The sequence below is a fragment of the Archocentrus centrarchus genome, chromosome 20, assembly GCF_007364275.1.
Source record: "Archocentrus centrarchus isolate MPI-CPG fArcCen1 chromosome 20, fArcCen1, whole genome shotgun sequence".
NCBI classification, from domain to species: Eukaryota; Metazoa; Chordata; class Actinopteri; order Cichliformes; family Cichlidae; genus Archocentrus; species Archocentrus centrarchus.
In genome coordinates this window covers 2,546,629-2,566,686 of record NC_044365.1, presented here as the reverse complement: position 1 = coordinate 2,566,686, position 20,058 = coordinate 2,546,629, and the positions used below count along the sequence as shown (strand labels likewise).

Below are 20,058 nucleotides of genomic sequence, written 5' to 3'. Positions count from 1 at the left end.
CAGTGTGGTTCCTCCAAACATTGAACACACAAACATTTCTGTATTCAAAGCTTTATTCAAACTAATGTGTAGAACAACAGACAGGATGTGATAAAGTGATGTCAGTGAGTGTCTGTGAACACCAACCACAGACAGCAGCACAGACAGGAAGAAGCATCAGCACCAAATGTGAGGAATGATGGCAGCTGCAGCAGAAGCTCCATAAACACTCAAGTGTCTCCTTCATTTACAGAGTCCATATTTACACTGAGATTAATGACTAAATACTAATTAATGCTGCTCCAGGACCAGCACTGAAACTGACCAATCACAGCTCTGTGACCTCATCATGTGACGCTCTGACTGAAGGAAACAGACTGGAGAACCTACAGCTGACCTGAGACCAGCAAAGCTGCTGCTGATTGACAGAGTGGGGGAGTTTAGTCTTAATGAGGTCACAGGTGGGAGGGGCTGACCTTTAAGGAGGTCTGATATGAAAGAAATGTAACTTTAGGCTGTCAGAAAGAAACCTGTGCTAACACATGGTTCCATCTGTGAGAGTCCATTTGAAGGCCAAACTTTATTAAACCAGCATCAGTGTAACGAGCAGCTCTGCTGTGTAAAGCTGCCAACCCAGATAGCAAAACACTTCGGGGCGGATCCGCCTTCAAGTCAGCCGATCCGCCCCACCCGTCTTGCTCTCCGGACTGGGCCCGCCCCACCTACGGACAGCGGATTATCAAAACGCGGCTCCGCCACGGCTCCACGGCGGAGCCCTTCAGCAAACTCGCGCCTTTCCCCACCCCCCTCTTTTTTTCTTTTTCAAAAGTCAACGACTGCTGTCATAAGGAGCGCAGGAGCAGAGCTTCTCTAAGGTAAGAACTGTAAGCTGTTCTGTTAAATATTCTTCATTCATGGCTTTACCTGTACAGTAAAGTTATCCTGGTTGGAGATAATTAAGGTTTTATTTATTTTTTATTCAGAAATGTGAGATTGTGGCAGCGGAGTTAGCTTATAGCACATTAGCTACTGGCCTATTAGCTAACACAGCGGGAAGCGGTGAGGTTAAAAGAAAAAAAAAAGCTCCTCCGGGATTTATTTCGGTGGGGAAGGCGATGTGATTTGGTTAACTGTCCAGGTAGCTGATGTTACAGCAGACTGAGCACATGAAGGATTTCATTGAGCCTCTCCAGGACTGACTGCAGGTAAAGTTAAGCTAACACAGCCTATTGTTCTCCAAATTTAATCTGAGAGCATCCATCAGGTTAAAGTGGGTCTCACGATTTCAGGTGTTGCTGTAAAGTATTTAATAAGCTTTAGAAATGGATTTAGTTATGTCTCTGCTAAGACTTTTTGATTCAAATTTAATTCTTTTTTCTTATCCTTGAAAATGCTTCCATTTTAAAATTGTCCTTTCAAGGATTGAAAAGTGCTTGATTTTTGGGCACAGTTGTTGAAACTGCTTAAAACTGTAACTGCCTTAAAAAATATCTGAATAGTTAACTTATGAGATGGAAACGAACCTGCACGTCTGCATATGAGCATCTCCCCAGAAGACAGTCTGTGAGAGAGTGAGCGGACCTTTAGGAGGTCACATTTTTTTAACCGGCCAGAGTGGGGCTTTAATTATTGTTGGCTGGTTGGCTAGAAAACCGCAAATTCCAGTAATGGATAAGACCAGTATGGAATTATAATTAAGTCAGAAGAAAACAATCCTTGCAAATTCCCCAAGCGTAGGTATTCACTTCTCGCGAGTAAATTCAACAACTCCTGTGCGTTGAAAGTGTATGAACCCTATTTATTGTCTTTGCTTGACCTTAAACTTTTCCACAATGCATATTTGGACTCTGACTTACTGAAAGTCCCTATTGATACAATTAAAATACTTTAAATTACCAAAGTTTAATATCCAACATGCCACAAAAAGAAAGATTTTCTGTAGTTTCATCATTATAATCATTAATTTTATTTATGTCTTCTGTTACAGATCAATTCAGCCTGCCTTCCCCCCTCCACCTTGTCTGCTACCTCACTGAAGTAAGCCAAAATTCAATCTTAGAGTTCATTTAGACACTTTTTCTAAAACTGCAAATAATTTCTGCCAGAAATATTATGTGTGTGTTACAAGGGGAGGGAAACCTGAGCTTGTAATATGCTATCAGAAATCTTGCACACGCACATCTGTACTTAAAAAGCAACTGTAATGGACGTTAAGCTTTGACTGTTATAATATATTCTTCATTTAAAAAAAATAGCTGTTATTGCCAGTATAAGTGGCTATAACAGCTTCTTCTCTGTTATAATGTGTAAGTTCTGTCATTTCAATGTTTTGTCCTGTGGTCTAGGTTGAGGCTTGTTTGCCTGCTTTAAAATCCTGTCTGGTCTCAGAATAATAACAAAAATGTGTTTCTAAAATTTTATTTTTAGATAAAATGAATAGAAAGACTCTACCTGTCTCCAACTCCACCTTAAGAAGGAGGGCCCGTGTAGACGTAGAAAACCGACTTAAACAAATGCGGGATGACGCCACAAATTTAATTGACTTTCAGATGACAACAGAGAGGAACCTTGACCATGGACACATCAGTGAAGAGCATTTTCATGAAAGTCACACTGGAACTGATAATCCACACTGTCTAGACACTGAAACCGGTGCTGGTTTTAGTGAGCAAGATGACCTAGGCCTAGATAGATCTAGGCCTGTCTGAGGATTTTGAGGATGCTGCTTGTGATGTTCAGACTCAGACATCTGAGTCTGATCATTTTGATGATGAACTCCAAGACTCGGTTTCACTCTCTGACAGTTTATCCCACTGGGCCATACAATTTCGTATTTCCTTGGTCGCTTTGACAGCATTATTGGCCATACTTCGCATTTACCATTCTGATATTCCAAAGGATGCTAGGACACTCCTCAGAACTGAGACAGAATACTCAATTCTTGAAAGGGCTGGAGGACAGTACCACTATTTTGGCATTTTGGCTTCTCTTAGAAATACATTGTTAAAGTTCAAACACACGTTAGCAGACAGTTTCACTTTGAAGTTACAAATCAACATAGATGGACTTCCTTTGTTCAAGAGTTCTTGTCTGCAGTTGTGGCCCATCCTTGGTCTACTATTAAGTGTTCCCATGAAGGAACCTGTAGTTATAGGTTTGTTCTGTGGACCAAAGAAACCAAGTTCAGCAAAAGACTTCCTTGAAGACTTTGTTACAGAGTTACAACAGCTTGAAAATGGTTTTGATTTAGAAGGTAAACAGTTAAATCTCAAGCTGCATACAGTCATCTGTGACACACCAGCCAGGTCCTTTATTAAAAACACAAAGAACCACAATGCCTACCATGGATGTGACAAATGTGTGCAGCCTGGAAACTATATTAACAGACGCATGACATACCCATGTGCAGACTATGCCCTACGGACAGATGAATCATTCACAAACATGGCCGATGAGAGTCATCATCATGAAGGACCACATCCATTTATTGGCAGTAGTGTGGGTATGGTTTCACAGTTCCCTCTAGATTACATGCATTTAGTTTGTTTAGGAGTTGTTAGAAGAATGCTACACATCTGGCTCAGGGGTCCTCTGAATTTTCGATTGCCTGCGAGCATAGTGGAAAGAATGTCAGCAAAACTGTTAGAAATGCGTTCCTTTATTCCTGTAGAGTTTGCACGGAAGCCCAGATCTCTGAGGGAATTGGATCGTTGGAAGGCCACAGAATTTAGACAGTTTCTCCTGTACACAGGACCTGTAATGCTAGGCACATTTCTGGATCAAAATATGTACTATAATTTCATGCTACTCTTCTCTGGTGTTGCTATTTTAGTTAGTCCTAGACTGTCCTGCCACACACAGTATGCCCGTACTTTGCTGAAATGTTTTGTTAGTCACTTTGGTGAAATATATGGAAAAGATCAAATTGTTTATAATCACCTGCTAGATGGACCAAACCATGTACATGTGCAACTACATGGTTGTCTGGACTCATTTTCAGCATTTGCTTATGAAAATTATCTGCATAAGCTTAAAAAGCTCATCAGGAAACCAGAGTTCCCCCTTGCCCAAATAATCCGTCGATTGTCTGAAATTAGAATTATGGAAGCTCCTTTAAGTTGTACCTCTTTTAAAAAGCCACATTATGTTGGACCAATTATAGGTGGACTGTCAGTGAAAGCACAGTATGGTGAAATGACCTGTGATAAGTGGACTGTTAAAGTTTCAACTGGGGATAATGTTTTTGTTATTGGAAATGATATTTGTTGTATACATAACATTGTAGAGTGCAGTGATGGAGTCTATGTGGTATACAAGGAATTCTCAGATAAATCTTTGTTCTTTGATTATCCATTTAACTCTGACTATCTGAATATTTATAAAATTTCACAAACATCAGATTCATTCAAGTGTGTTAAAGTGTCAGAGCTTGTTGTAAAATGTACTGTTTTGCCTCATAGAGATGGTTTTGTGGCCATACCAATGTTCCATGCCTTTTAGGGAAACATCAGATTTTTCTCTGTACCTGTCTATTGTCCTTGCTGGCAGTATAACTTAATAGCTATTAAGGCTGTTTTTTTTCTAACAGGCATTTAAAATGTCGAGGATGATACCATTTTGTTATATTATTTTCTAAGCAAAGCAATTGTGGTAGTGTTGCTGGTTGCAGCTCTTTTTTTTGTTATTTGTTGTTGTTTGATTTCTTTTTCCACTTCAAGATGTTCCATTTGGTCGAGTTCCAGAGCAACAAAGCAGTAGCAGTAGTACCAGAAAACTGGTGCTGTGATGGTGCTACCTACTGGCCCAACTATAGAAATGATGAAAGAGTGGATAAGGCAGTAAAAAATGTAGAGGAACCAGGACCAGACTGGAAGACATACGATATCAGAATTATCATATCATGTGGTATGCAATTTCTAATACACCTCTGCCTATTTTAATTAAATACTGAAATATATTTGCTATTATATTTTATGTGTTTAAAGACAACTGTGTTATCTGTTGTAAACTCAAGTTTGTAATTTGTAGATCAGTACTTTGAGGCACGACAGCTTCTGAAGAAATCGCTTACATGCAGCACATCAGACCTTCAGTCAGAAGAGGAAGAGGAGGAAATACGACCAAAAAGGAAGCCAAAGGCAATGTTAGTATATACATTTTTTTTTTTCTTTCTAGATTTGCTTTTTTTGGTCATCATTATTCAAAACACAGGCAGCACAGTAGTGTGGTGGTTAGCACTAACATAACAGAATAACATCTAGAAGGCCTGGGTTTGATTCCCCCTTGGCCCGGGCCTCTCTCTCTCTCTCTCTCTCCCTCTCTCTGTGTGGAGTTTGCATGTTCTCCCCGTGTCTGTGTGGGTTTCCTCCCACAGTCCAAAGGCATGCACTTACTGGGGTTAGGTTCATTAGTCACTCTAAATTGCCCATAGGTGTGAATGGCTGTCTGTCTCTCTGTGTTGGCCCTATGACAGGCTGGGATAGGCTCCAGCCCCCCCCCATGACCCTGAACAGGATAAGCAGAAGAGAATGGATGGTATTCAAATCACAGAATTCGAAAGCAATTAGAGTAGTGTACAGCTTGAGTAAAGTAAAAAAATACATGTTTTAATAATGACAAATGAAGTATTAAGTATTTTTATTATTCTATTCTGCTTGACAGTCATTTCTTTGGGGACTCTGACAGTGACACAGAAGAAGTTTACCTGAAAAATAAAGCCAGAGCTGCAGTAAGACGCCCACTACAACCACCTGCTCCAGTTATCCAACCACCACCTTTCACTGGAGCTAGCATCCACACAATTGCTTCTTCTGCAAAAACTCCATCACCACCACTGCTTGCCCAGATGGAAAATAGACCAAGAGATGAGCCAACTCCTTCTTCAAGCCATGTCTACAGGCCTACTTGGAAAGGGGGACGGTATGGCTCAGACACAATTACCTGCTCTGGTAAGCAATCTCTTAAACAGCTAGTATTCACCTTTCAATGACTGATAATTACATCACAAATTCAGTTATTCTCAGTGTAACATCCAAGTGAAAATAAACTCATCGAATGCAACAATGCATTTCTTCCTGAATGTACACTGATTTTTCCAAAAGTGTATACAGTAAAGCTTGAATAATCGGTATATTGTATTCTTTGTAAATATGAATACTACACTATAGCCATTTGCCATGTAATCCAGTTATTGGAAAAGATTACAGCAAATTTGTCTCATTTCTTCTTCCAACAGCTGCAGAAGTTCAAATATTGAGCTTACTGGAGTACATTAAACACCAACAAGACCAATTAACCACCAAAGTAAACTATCTGACCAACAAGCTGAACTCAACTGTCCAAGAAAGAGAAATACCTGACCCTGTACAGTTTCCACTACAATCAGTGGAGGAAGTGGAGAATTTTGAGAAATGGCTCAAAGATCCTGCTAACTCTCACCTGAAGCAGAGTGTGGTGAGTTTTCATCTGATTACCATTCTACTTGACATTCAACACAAAGAAATCCCACTTTTGTCAATGTCATGGTATAGTATAATACGAATGATGCTGTTTATAATGAAAAGCTGAATGTTAAATATTACGAACAGCCAGATCCAGGTTTTTACAGTCCGGATAAGATGTGGTTATTTGCCAATACCCGTGTTCAATTGATAATCTGTATCTCTCACTGAAAGACTGGAAATGCTTCTTTGTGAATAAGGAAATGTTCCACTTAACTCAAATGGCATTCCTAACTTTTTAAAATGAAATGTGAGAAACACGTGTAAATAAATTTACAAAGTATGTTTGCATTTATGTGTGTTGGCTGTGCAGCTGAAGTGAATTTATATTTAATCACACTGACAACAATCAGTTATGTTTAATAAAAGTATTAAACTGTTTTATGTGCACTGGTAAAATTAATTAAAGCACCTGTCATAAAAGTGAGGAAGACCATCCAGCAGCACAAAGTGCTTTTATGCAGACTCTGTACTTTCATATTACCATTTTGACCAGGGATAAGTAGTAAGAATTGCAAAATGAATAGCCCTTTCAGGAAAAATGTAAAATGATTATTTTTTAATTTTTCTATATACCCACATTTGAGCTGGCACACGGGACCTTTTTGATAACTCAAATACAAATGAAGCTGTCTTTTGTTGTTGTGTTTAATTGCCTGCAACTTATTTTTTGTGAAATGTGTTTAAACTTTTCCCATTATTTCCTCTCCATTTTTAGATTTCTTCACTGGCAGCCATCGGGGGGCTGATGCAAGAAGTATCACATGGAACATTCTTTCCCGCATGTTCCACAGTGACATTGGACAGAAGATAAATTGGACAGGGGCCAATGGAAAGGGAGGTTTCTCCCAGATGGCATCAAAAACAGTACTCTTGGGTAAGTAATTGTAATAGATTTTGCAAATGATTTGATTGTCATGGTTTAATGAAGCACAAATCTTTTAACTCTGAGAGTTGTATTGTATCATTTCATTGATAATGCCAGTTATGGGCTTTGGAGGACAGTTTTCAGGTGTACCTTTATTCCACTCACTGATCACAGCACTCTTTCAAATGAAAAACTCCCCTTTGAGATCTGTGATGTTCCTCTGTGGTACATAGTTGGATACCCAGACATGACTGCATTGATTGGCAATAACTGATGCTGTTAAATATTAAAGATGAGTTGTAAATTTTTGGAGTTTTTTCCCCACTATGTCCAAAGCTTACAATCAACATGCTACACTTGCTGGCCACTTTATTAGGTACATGATGCCAGCACTAGGTTGAGCCCCCTTTGCCTTCTGAACTGCCTTAATTCTTCATGGTATAGATTCAACAAGCTGCTGGAAAGATTTCAAAGCTTTCATATAACATATACCTTGTGTGTATAGATGCAGTAAGAAAGACCCACGTGTCCCGTGCTGCCACAGAAGAGGAGATTCGGAAACATGCCATACGATGGTTCAATCTGGCAGCAGACAGAGGAAGAAGGCGGCGTCCTCCTGTTACCATCCCGAATCAATGCTGAGGACTTCAGTTTGTTATTGTTACTGTTATTGTTCCAAAAATGGTTATCTTTCAGTTATTTGTCTGTTAATGTTTTAATGAAGTACAGTAATGAATCAATGCATCACCTGCTTAATTAATTTGTGATAGTATTTCCTTTCTTTGCCATTTTACTTTTTCCTTTACTGCATTTTGTTAAAGAATAAAGAAGTGTTAAAGGATTTATAGTAAATAAACAGTATTCTTGATACATTTATGATCCCATTATTTTTGTAATACTCATATGCTCATCTTGTTATTCAAATGGAAAATTAGGCTTTAGATAAGGATGCCGTAATTGTTAAAGATTTTTCATTTTCCCTAAAATCAGTCTTTATGTCCAAATAGATATTTTAGCTTTAACTGTAGCTAGCATGGCTACAGCAATTTTTAATAAGGGATCCTGAAAATATTCTGGCCAAAATAAGCTGTTATATGAACGGATTCAAAACGGATCCGTGTCGGATCAGTTTTTCCACAGACGGCTCCGTAAAGGATCCGTTTTGGATAACCTGAAACGTGGACGGGTCCGATTTGTATCCGGTCCTGATCTGTTCCTCAACTGTGATCCTGATCCGTTACTGATCCGTCCCGCTGTGCAAGTGGACTCCGATACGGACCGGTTTTGCGGGTCCGTTACGGAGTCAGTGGCACATCCGGGGCGGATCGGGGGCGGAGTCATTTTGCTATCTGGGAAACTGTGAGTGAAGATCTCAGAAATAAACTCAGTGTGACTCCTGTGAGCGTTTGTGTTTAAAGAGGCAGAAATCGTCTCCCTCTGCTGTCTCTGCAGAGCTCTGAGGTCACAACAAGCTGACTGCTCAGTGTCAGCGATGCTCCTGGAACAACAGTAATTATGACGTTAATGACCTCTGACTAATGATGCTGCTGAAACAGGAGCTCAGAGATAACCAGCCTGTAAGGCTGCAGGTATGCACGGACAGGTCAGCAGCCACCACAGGGTAACCAGACCTCTGTAACAGTGTGATCAGGCTCAGTCCAGCACTCAGAGGCTCATACTGGAACACTTTGGTTCTCAGCAGCTGCATCCAAGCTCAGCAGGTTTCTCCAAGTCCAACAAACTTCCTGTGCCGCCTTAAATGTGGCCCTGCAGCTCTCTGGATGCTCAGAGCCCACTGAGAACAGGAAGTCTCCGTGCTCTGATTCAGAGTTACAGCCACAGATATCAGAGATGCTCACAGTGAGCTCGTTATATTCACTGACTGACAGATCAGTCACATCAGCATCACAGAGCACAGTGTTACCTGTACAGGTGTTTTTCACAGCATCAACAACTACAGATGCTTCTATCAGCCATGCTAGCGCCTCCTCCCGGTTCTTGGACCGAGCCACAGCTGTCCCAGCATGCAGTGCGCGTCCTGGATTAAAGCCTCTACAAGGAGGAAGACTGCACCGAGGGTAAAAACTACAAGTCCCAGCTTCCTCATTCATGGAGGGAGGAGCAGTGAAAGTGAAAGTGAGTCCGTCGCCAACTTGTCGTCTTTCTCCGCGGAGTTCGGAGCCTTTTGTATCCTTTCAGAGACAGCCCGGAGAGCCGTCCCCGTGTTTGTGTCCACGCAGCTCTCCGCAGCTTCAGCACCGAGGGGGACCCTCTTTAGACTTTAGAGACAGTCCACAGCGAGTCTGTGACAGAAACGTTGGCAGCAGACCGTTAGCTGAGCCTCCATTTTCCTTCAGAGAGCAGGAGGAGGAAAGAGGAGCTGAGGCAGGGTGAGTGTAACACAACATTGTTGTTGTTGTTGTTGTTGTCCTGTCAGAGTCTCTGAGTGTGTTTGTCTGTGTGGACTGTAGAGGAAGAAGGTTTAGTTCTCAATAACGTGTCTGCTTCAATAAAGCTTCAAGTAAACATCACAATGATTCTGATGATGAAACTTTGACTTGGTACAAACTTCCTGTTGAGTCACTTCCTGTTCTCGGGCCCTGCCGCCATGTTGCTCTGTCAGTCTCTGGATGTGTTCCTCCTATCTCCTTGTCCTAAGGAGGGTAGGAGATAAGGACCTAGGAAGAGCGCTCTTCTCTTTTCCTAACAGTGTGACTCTGGATGTCGGCTGTGTTGAAACTACAATCTGCAGAAGATGAACTACAAAATGTGCATCTTGTTCTGACCCTGTTGTTTTCAGTAGGTCATTTAAAGGAGAGCAGCCTGTGAAAAATCTGCCTTCATTCCAAAGGTTGGAGTTTTCCAGACATCAGGAACATTTAGGTCCAGAGTTCCTGACGTCTGCAGCAGCACGAAGCCTTCTGTGAGCTGAAACAGCTGCTGGATTCACTGAAGAGGCTCAGAGTCAGTTTGGGACTGAAGCTTGTGGACAGGAGGATTTGTGTGGCTGACCTCAGCTCAGAGCTGTGAGCAGAGCCAAAACTGTGTCCTAAACTCTTCACTCAGTCCTCACGCTGAGTGTTCCTGACTGCTCCTCAGTGATGCTGATGGTACTGAGACAGCACCAATGAACTGAGCTGAGCTGTTTTGTCTCAGCAGTGCACACAGAGAGCCACTCCTCTCTGCTCAGTCTGAACCAATCAGAGTGAACCTGCAGCTGTTAATGAATCCCTATTAGTGTGTTAGATTGATGCTGCAGTGTGCTGTTACAGAGCAGTGTGGCACAGTAACAGGATGTGACAGGAAATCATGTTCCTGTGCAGGTCAGCTGCTCCTCAGAGTTCACTTTGGGATCATGCAGCTCTCCTCTGGATAAATCTGGATGATACTCCACCTGAGTCTCATCCTCAGGACCCTCAGTGCTCAGTGAGGAAGCTTCCTCAGAGAAATGGAGGATTGGAGGCTCCTTCTGAGTCGTCTCTGTGTAACATGGGAAACTTTGAGCTGCAGTTTGTTCTGATGGAACAAACTGAGCAGCAGGTCACCGCTGAGCAGCTTTGCTCTTAGTTTCATCTGATATCTCTCAACATGTGGCCAACATGGCTGCCATGGTGATGCATGGTTACAGTGAACAGCAGCAGCCAATCAGCATCTGTGTGATCAGAGCTGAACAAACTGCTTTGATTCCTGTTCTGAGCTCTCAGTGACTCTGAGATGTAAAGTGTGTGATGGTGACCCTCGGCTCTCTTTATGAGCCAGATTCAGTGGAAACAGCAGATTCAGATTTCTCAGAGCTCTAACAAACTGTTTGGTGTCTGATTTCTAACTTCAGGATCTTTCTAAACCAAATCAAACTTGAGATGTAAAATGTGAGTCAGAGCAAAGCTGAAGCTGCTCTCCACTTTGGTCTCTGTGCTGTTTGGATCTCAAACTTCCTAAAGTAGGAAAAACATCAGTTTGTCTCTGTTCCACACGGGAACACTTCCTCTGTCAGTCTGTCACTTCCTGTAATGCAGTCATGTGACTTCTTGTAAACGGACAGGGGAGGGGCAGCTGTGCAGGTGGTCCAGGCTGCAGGGAGGAAGAACAGCAGGTCCATAACCTTCTTCTTCTTCTACTGTCACTGAGACAGCTGGAAGAGAAAATCAGGATCTGTTTCTTTATGAGGCTCCACTGGGCTTATCACACACTGGACTGTGTGTGTGTGTGTGTGTGTGTGTGTGTGTGTGTGTGTGTGTGTGTGTGTGTGTGTGTGTGTGTGTGTGTGTGTTTCCTGCAGAGTCTCAGCAGCAGGTTAGCATCAAGCAGAACAACATTAACACATTTCTGTCACAATGCGTCCACAGTTTGTGCTTCATTCGGGGTTTTAGGTGCAGCTGAATGAGCTGCTCACAGCAGAGTCTGCATCACTGAGAACATGCTGAGTTGAACATCACCTGCTGCTGATCAGGTGAGGTGTTCAGCATCAGTTACCATGGTGATTTAACAGGTAAAACAGAGACACTTTAGTGACACAGAAACTCTGACACATTAATCTGACTACTGTGGATGAAACGCCCCCTGCTGCTCACACTCACTCAGCACAGGTCCTGAAACCTGCACTCTGCCCCCACGGGAACATCCACTCCTGGGAAGATTGTGGCATCCCAGAAAGCTGATCCAGTTCATCTGGATATGATGTTTTCAGTGGGAGAAGTGTTCCTAGACTGTCTGAGCAGTCTAAGAACTCTTGAAGCTCCTTGCAGCAGCCTCAGCAATGGAGATGTGGAACATGATCCATCAGGATTCAGTGTGTCCAGCCTCCCTCAGAATGCAGGTGAAGTTCTGTCAGAGGTGGGAGTTGAAGATCTTCCAGACTTGTGTCTCTGTCAGATGTTCCCAGTACATGGTTGGATATCACAGGTTCATTCCGTGTCCTTCTCTGCCATCTGATCCAACTCACCACCTGGTAGTGAGCAAGTGAAGGATCACCTTCTCTCTTCACCTGAGTGTACAGGATATACAGGTGAAGGTCTGATGACACAATTACAAACTACTGAACATCACTTGGGTTCGGCTCAGGGAGGCCGTTCTTCCCAATCACTTTCCAGCACCTGTCCAGGGACTCCAGGGAGGCTGAGTACTCTGAACTGTTCTCCAAACGTGAGCTGTGTGATCCTGATCATATCTAAGCATGGGCTCATTCCCTTCCCAAGAAGCAGCTTCAGGTACCGGGGACTGGACCACCAAGGACCCTGCCTTTGACTACCACCCAGTCCACATTACACTAGACCCCTACAGCCCCGCCTGCGGGTTGTGGGCCCACAGGAGGGCTGGCTGAGCCTAAGGAAAGCTCTGGCCTGAGGTCAGCCTACCAGATGCTCACCAATGAGCTCCCCCACCAGGTCTCAACCCTGGGTGGGGACAGGATGGATGGACGGACGGACGGACGGACGGATGGCATTGTCTCCATGATATGACATCACATCTAACCCTCCATCACACTGTTACAGGTCGTATTAGTGACGGTGCTCGTTCTCAGTCTTAAACTCCTCCCTAACCGGACAACAGGAGACAGATCCACAGTTCAACACCAAGCAGCTAGGATTGGATCTGATGAGGTTTAAAGATCCTTTGGGTGTTTTTGGACCTCATCATCCTCAGGGGTTCATAGGATCTGTCTAATAACTGGTGATTGGGTATGAGCTGCAGGTTTGTCATTAATATCACTTCACTGCAGCATAGAAACAGAAGAATCCATCCAAAACAGAAACAAACTGATCCTGATGCCCTCTGTTCCTTCTGCTCACAGTTTTTACAGCTCAAAGATGTCTGAACTGGACCAGCCAGATCCATCAGCTCCATCAGATCCATCAGATCCATCAGATCCATCAGATCCATCAGCTGCATCAGCTCCATCAGCTCCATCAGCAGGTAAGCTCAGTGAGACTTTAAGACAGAAACACATGAAGCCCAGACTGACCAATCGTAGCTCTTGTTGCTTTCATGTGGTCTCTCTGTACGTGTCAGCTGCTGTGAAGCTTCCAGTCAGCGGCCACATGTAGGAACAGTGTGGAGTTCAGATTCTCAGAGACTGTAAATATGGATGCAGCGTCTTCTTTAGCACTTTTCCTTCAGAGGAAGGAATTTTGTTGGGAATTTATAGAGATGCCTGCTCTCTGTCCCTGTCTCTTTGTTTCTCTCTTTCCTTCTTTTCTTCTGTCTTCTTCTCTGTGTGTGTGTCGTTGTCTTATTTCTGTTACTGTCTGTGTTTTGTGTTTTGAATCCACTTCATTTCAGCCAAAAAGGAACTCGGGGAGCTTTAAAATCCAACCCAACAATTCCTATCATGTCTCTTCCTTGTTCCTGCAGAGGACGAGCTCGGCAGGGTACGGAGGAACTTTGTTCAGAGGGTTTCAAAGGAAATCCTCACGCAGCTCCTCGATGCTCTGCTAACCGACCGTGTCCTGAATAATCCAGAGAAAGCATCGATAGAGGAGAGGACCACAGTCACAGCAGATAAGGCTCGGGATTTGATTGACACGGTGAGGAAAAAGGGAGATAAAGCCTGCAGGATAATGATCCGACACCTTCGGACCATCGATCCCGCTCTCTCCTCTGAGCTGTTTGATCCATCTGCTCAGCCAGGTGAGCTTAACTTGTTTGTCAGCTGTGACAGGATTAAATGTGTGTTTGTAAACACACGTTTTGTCTTTGTGGGTACATTTCTGCTGTTAATATTATGAATGCTTTACTTTGGGTTTGAATTACAAACAACAACAAAAATCTGTTCTCTTCAGAGCTCCGTTTAAATGCAGTTTGTGCTGAAGTGTCTGTACCTAATTTAAAGTCGTTGTTGACCCACCTTTGCGAATCATTGAGTAAAAAATAATCCCTAACAACTCCCTCCTTTTTTCACACCATTCATGGTGTGAACATTTAACACCCCTATGGTTAATAACCTATTGATTAAAACTAAAAACAACATGACATTATAATATATTTTAAAGCACAATAAGTCACTACAAGCAGAGTTGCTCTCAAATGATTTCTGTGAGTCACTGAGTTCAGTAATCAGTGTTTATACTAAACAAGGTCACACACACACACACACACACACACACACACACACACACACACACACACACACACACACACACACACACACACACACACACACACACACACATTTGTTAGAGACAGAGGGAGAGAGCAGCTCTTTTTCAGTAAAGAATGGAGAAGCATATGAAAAGCATTCTAAGACATAATTATTATTATTAGCACTCTTATTTCCTAAAATCACCTCCTTTTCTATAAAGTCAGACCAAACAAACAAAAATGCCATCAAGTGGACTAAAGCACGAGACACAAGATCATAAAACATAACCTCAGAACATATCTGTTTAGAGCACATCATATAAACAAATATTTCAATTCAATTCAATTCAATTTTATTTATATAGCGCCAAATCACAACAAACTGTTGCCTCAAGGCGCTTTTTATTGTGGGTAAAGACCCTACAATAATACAGAGAAAACCCAACAGTCAAAACGACCCCCTATGAGCAGCACTTGGTGACAGTGGGAAGGAAAAACTCCCTTTTAACAGTAAGAAACCTCCAGCAGAACCAGGCTCAGGGAGGGGCAGTCATCTGCCGCGACCGGTTGGGCTGAGGGGAGAGAAAGACATGCTGTGGAAGAGAGCCAGAGATTAATATCAATTAATGATTAAATGCAGAGTGGAGTATAAACAAAGTAAATAAGGTGAATGAGAAACAGTGCATTATGGGAACCCCCCAGCAGCCTAGGCCTATAGCAGCATAACTAAGGGATGGTTCAGGGTCACCTGATCCAGCCCTAACTATAAGCTTTATCATAAAGGAAAGTTTTAAGCCTAATCTTAAAAATAGAGAGGGTGTCTGTCTCCCGAATCCAAGCTGGGAGCTGGTTCCACAGAAGAGGCGCCTGAAAGCTGAAGGCTCTGCCTCCCATTCTACTCCTAAGTATCCTAGGAACCACAAGTAAGCCAGCAGGCTGAGAGCGAAGTGCTCTGTTGGGGTGATATGGGACTATGAGGTCTTTGAGATAAGATGGTGCCTGATTATTCAAGACCTTGTATGTGAGGAGAAGAATTTTAAATTCTATTCTAGATTTAACAGGGAGCCAATGAAGAGAAGCCAATATGGGAGAAATATGCTCTCTCTTTCTAGTCCCTGTCAGTACTCTAGCTGCAGCAAGAAATATTTATTTTCACACTTTCATCAATTAGTATTTATTTGCTGAATAACTGATCCTGTCGTTACAGGTTCAAACCCCTTTTTTATGTCTTTTCCCAGGTGACTAATTCCTTGGAGAAGAGGAAAAGTTAGAATTTGTCCATCTGATTTCCCAAAACATTTTCCCATCATTAAAGATACAGGATTTATTTATTTATTTGAGTTCTCTACTAATTTTGACAATGCTCTGGAGAATTGAACTGCTATGGTTAAAGATTATTTAGACTGAGTAAACCACACAAGTAACATCTGTCATTTTATTCTGCTGTTAATGATGTTCAGGTCTATCACTAAGTTTTCCAATCAGCCTCTGTAAGGTTAATCAACATCCCTGATTTAATATTATAATGAACCCAATCTAAGTTTTGTTTAATTTTGACCCAAAGGCATACAGTGACACAAACTCTGCTGTACCTTAAATGTGTTAAGAACTCCACCAGGAACTCTTAGGCACAAAGAAGCCTTTCAGGCTGATTGTTTTATTACAACCTGGACTAATTCAGACACTGTCCCATTTTCCCAAGACTCCCATCCTCCACACGTCAGTCCTCTGTTTGGCAAACCAGGGATTTTTAGTGCCAGTTATACTCAGATAACAGGCCATCACACTGAGATGTTCCCATCCACAGTGTGATGGACAGATGTTCTAGTCCGAGGCAAAACATTCCCTGTAAAAGGCACATTTCCTTATCAGCGGGGAGCAGTTACTGGTATCTATGAAAACTAGTCCAGTTGTATTTTATTGTACTGATTTTTCCTTCTGTCTTTAGTTTGAAAATTGAGTCTGAGCTGCAGGCCTTTGGGATCAATATCTAAATTTGAAAAGAACCTGATCAGGTCTAACTATTCAACGTGTTTTTATTTATTAATTTTACTCACTAAATATAACACCCTGACTCAATGACTATCAAATTAAAATCTACACACTACGATTTGCAAAGAGACATATTTAACAGCAGAAGTGTATGTTTGAAAGATCTATTATTCAGTGTCTTCATATTAAAGATCCCTTGATTAGTTTAACTCAGTCTAAATTTCTCTATTCTTGAAATGATTCAATCTATTCAGATAAAAATAAAAATGAATTAGTGCTCTGAAATCAACAGTTAACACAGATTTAGGACAGAAACCAGGAAAAATAAAAATATATGCTAAAGCTCACACAGTCTATGATTAATCATCCTAGAATCCTACAGTTTAAATTTGCACATGGGTACATGTGTTATAGCTATGGAATAAAATGAAAACAAAAACACTAAAGGTAGAAGCAAACATAAAGAAAACAAACATATATAAAACTGTCATACCAAGATCCAACAATACACTATGGTAATTCAACAGGGAGCCAGATTTGGATCTGTTATTTACTTTTTCACTTAATTGATAAAATTATAAAGTTTTAGAGCAGCTCCCTCCTTTGGCCTCCAGAAACACCCAGTCAGCCAGGTTTAAGACTTTACTGGCCAATTCTGGCCCCCAAACCTTATATTTGACATTTCAGAATTTAGCCATTTATTTTCTCTAATTTGTTTTGTTAAAATTGGTTAAACAATAACAATAGGCATTGCAAATGATATTAGATATTACAGTTATCCTAATTATTAAAAGAAAAGGAAACTAATTGGACTTAATTCTGTCTTACATCATATACAAACAGTCTGCTTTCTGTTTAGTGTGTTAGTGCAGGTTTATCTTTAATTTTTCCCCTTTTTTTTCTTTTCTCTCCTTTCATTTAATTAATAAAGTTGCAATCAAGTGACCAATCAAACAGTGAATCAATTCAAAGAGTGGATTCACACCCAAACAGTGTGAACTGGGGGTGCTGCTAGGACCTGTTTTTACTCCCTGTTTTTACTCGTCTCACTTAATAAAGATTACAATGTTGCAAAGTGAAATCATTCAAATTATTATGTAGTAAATCAATCAGTTGATCACTTTAAAAAACTGAATCAAGCAAATGATTAAATTAAATGCAATTGGTAGCAAATAATAATTCAGAGGCTGACTCCAAACTCTAAAGGGCAGAGGAGAATCAAAAACCATTACCTGACCCAAACAACGATTGAACCAAATAACTAAGTAGTGTCTGAAGCAGTGGGTCAAAATAATTCAAATAAATTAGATAGAGACACAGGGAGCAGATAAAATGTGAAACCAGAGGTCAGAGTTCTCACAGCTATAAAAAGATGCATTAATCTCAGTGATCAGCTGTGAAAATATGTCCTGTACAAGAACCTTGATAAATTCAGACTTCAATGATGTAATAATCTTGTTGTTCAGCTGTCATGACTTTGGAAACATCCTTGGTACGTAAGTCCCTGATAATTTTAGTGCTAGTGTGAGAAACCTTGATTATTTATTTGACAGGGGTGGCTGTAGCTCAGGAGGTAGAGCAGGTCACCCACTGATCACAAGGCTGGTGGTTCAATTCCTGGCTACTCCAATGTACCCTTGGGCAAGATACCTAACCCCAAGTTGCTCTCCGATGCAAGCGTTGGAGTGTGAATGTGTGTGAATGTTAGATAATAAAAGCACTTAGCTTAGTTAATCCTGGAAGTGCTGGTGTGAATGGGGTAAACGTGTTGAATAAGCACTCTGAGTGCTCAAAACAGAGTAAAAAAGCATTATATAAGAACTGGTCCATTTACCATTTTACTTTCATGACTTCATTCATTTATTTCTTTTGGATTTTGTGTAATTTGTGTATCTTTATTGGTCTTGTTCTGAATATAACACCATGTAGTGCAGTCAGTCAAAGTCAGTGAGTCTGAAATGTTGTGGTAATTCTGGGGTCAGAGGTCATACTCACACTTCCCTCCTTTGTCGTCTTTTTACACAGAGCTCACAGCAAAGTAGTTTTCTGTGATGATCTAACTGAAGTCAGGACGTGTCCCTCCTTTGACCTCATGTCAAGAAAAAACAGTATTTAGTGTTACAAGAAACAAAGCAGATTATATTCCTGTGGCCTTCCAATGATAAATTATCCAAACAGATTATGAGTCAGATACTGAGAATGTTCAGACTGGAACTGAAACATTGCAGTCAGTTGTTATTTTTCCTCCAGTTCTTTGACCTTCGACCACTAATGTGTTTTGGTTCTTTTTTTTTTTTTTTTTTAGCCTGTCATGTCTGGCATCTTTCACAATCGGAATGATGATCCGAATGTACTGATGTACCAAACATATTTGCTTTGACAAGAACAGCTCTATATGTTTCCTATAGGCTCTTCTTGTTAATGTTTGCAATTTTATTTTTATTTATTTATCTTTTTATTTAGTTATTCATGCCAAGTCTGACAGGCAACAAGGAAGGGGCAAGAACAAGAGGTGGGGGGGAGAAAAGGGGGGGGGGGGGGGAGAAAAGGAAGAAAGGAGATAGATAAAAAATAAATAAATAAATAAAAGGGGTTGATATACTCACACACACATGTGTGAGTATATCAACCCCTGTGTGTGTGTGTGTGTGTTTTGGTTCTTCACTGAGAGCCTGTGACTGAGCGTGCTTAAGGCCTAACGCTCCCCACGTCAAAGAGGTCTCCTGTTGATGACCCTCCTCCTGGGCTCAGAGTTTACACAGAGGTCAGGGGTCAAGGAACTTACAGTTCACCTGTTTGTCTGAAGTTGGGCCTTCTTATTGAGGGTCATGTGGAACCAGGAGCCTTTTCCCTGAGTCTTAGAGCTGTCAGTCTGTTCAGGAGAGCTTGGTATGATCTTGAACACCTCGATCTGCACCAGTTTCTTTATTGGTAGCTGATCCAGTCTCTGCAGCCCCGGTGGTGTTGTTCAGGCTCCTGTTACAATGAAACTGAGAAATCTTTATTAGTTAAATCTTTACTCTTCTTCTAGTCTATATCCCTACTTTGAGACATAAACTCTGTTTTATGTCTCAATGATTTACCTTAATTTACCTTATTTATCTAAAGGGCATACTGATTTTATATCATTAGCTTTTTGGATTATTCCTTTAATGCTTGATTTAATATCAAATTTTTCAGACATTCAAAATTCAAATGTTCTCTGCTTTTCTCTTATAATCTTAGCTTTAAACAAATCTACCAAATAAATACGTAAATGTAAATGCACAAAAGAGTAAATCAGGTGATTTTATTTTATCCTAAATTTTCATAAATAGGTTTTTTAGTTCTCTGTTTTGCTTTGATTCAGCCGTGTCACAAAATATTGACACAGACTGTTTTATTTTTTCTTCTAACTTTTCTTTTTAAGGTTTCACCAAAACTGTGTTCCTCGTGGAAACTTTTCCTTAAAATTTAACAACAATTTAACATAATTTGTGATGATCAAGGCATTTGTTGTTATATTGGCTTTTATTTTAGGAAAATCAATTAAGTTTAACTTTTCTCCACTAATTGTCTCTAATCTGATAGAGTCAGGGACCCACAAGTGTGCTCCCCTTTAAAATAAAAGAAATAAAATTTAAAGAGCAAAAGTCAAATAAA

General features: G+C 41.0%; 2 protein-coding genes across 10 annotated transcripts in view; both read left to right on the top strand.

The window, feature by feature from the left end:
• Positions 1 to 719: 719 nt before the first annotated feature.
• Positions 720 to 8,685, top strand: LOC115799970 (uncharacterized). Of its 4 annotated transcripts, XM_030757274.1 has the most exons (9): positions 747 to 854; positions 1,967 to 2,016; positions 2,407 to 3,481; positions 4,698 to 4,884; positions 5,008 to 5,122; positions 5,641 to 5,927; positions 6,215 to 6,432; positions 7,198 to 7,356; positions 7,853 to 8,683. In XM_030757274.1, exons 3-8 carry the CDS (start codon positions 3,392 to 3,394, stop codon positions 7,291 to 7,293), a joined length of 993 nt encoding a protein of 330 aa, XP_030613134.1. In that variant the 5' UTR covers positions 747 to 854; positions 1,967 to 2,016; positions 2,407 to 3,391; the 3' UTR covers positions 7,294 to 7,356; positions 7,853 to 8,683. The 4 variants fall into 4 exon arrangements, with proteins under 4 accessions (XP_030613133.1, XP_030613134.1, XP_030613135.1 ...); XM_030757273.1 differs by having other exon boundaries at positions 720 to 854; positions 2,407 to 4,884; positions 7,853 to 8,685; XM_030757275.1 differs by lacking the exon at positions 2,407 to 3,481 and having other exon boundaries at positions 760 to 854; positions 7,853 to 8,682.
• Positions 8,686 to 9,455: 770 nt separating this feature from the next.
• Positions 9,456 to 20,058, top strand: part of LOC115799961 (NACHT, LRR and PYD domains-containing protein 12-like) — an 80,856-nt gene continuing 70,253 nt past the window's right edge. For all 6 annotated transcript variants that reach the window (XR_004021627.1, XM_030757256.1, XM_030757255.1 and 3 more), the window contains exons 1-3: positions 9,456 to 9,737; positions 13,139 to 13,260; positions 13,699 to 13,974. Coding sequence is in view for 5 of the 6 variants with exons in the window: in XM_030757256.1 (XP_030613116.1) it covers positions 9,457 to 9,737; positions 13,139 to 13,260; positions 13,699 to 13,974 (679 nt within the window). In the remaining variant the exon portion in view is untranslated. The remainder of the gene's footprint in view (positions 9,738 to 13,138; positions 13,261 to 13,698; positions 13,975 to 20,058) is intronic.

Excerpts from the sequence above, each read along its gene's own strand:
- LOC115799970 (XM_030757273.1), top strand. The coding sequence starts at position 3,112 with ATGAAGGAACCTGTAGTTATAGGTTTGTTCTGTGGACCAAAGAAACCA.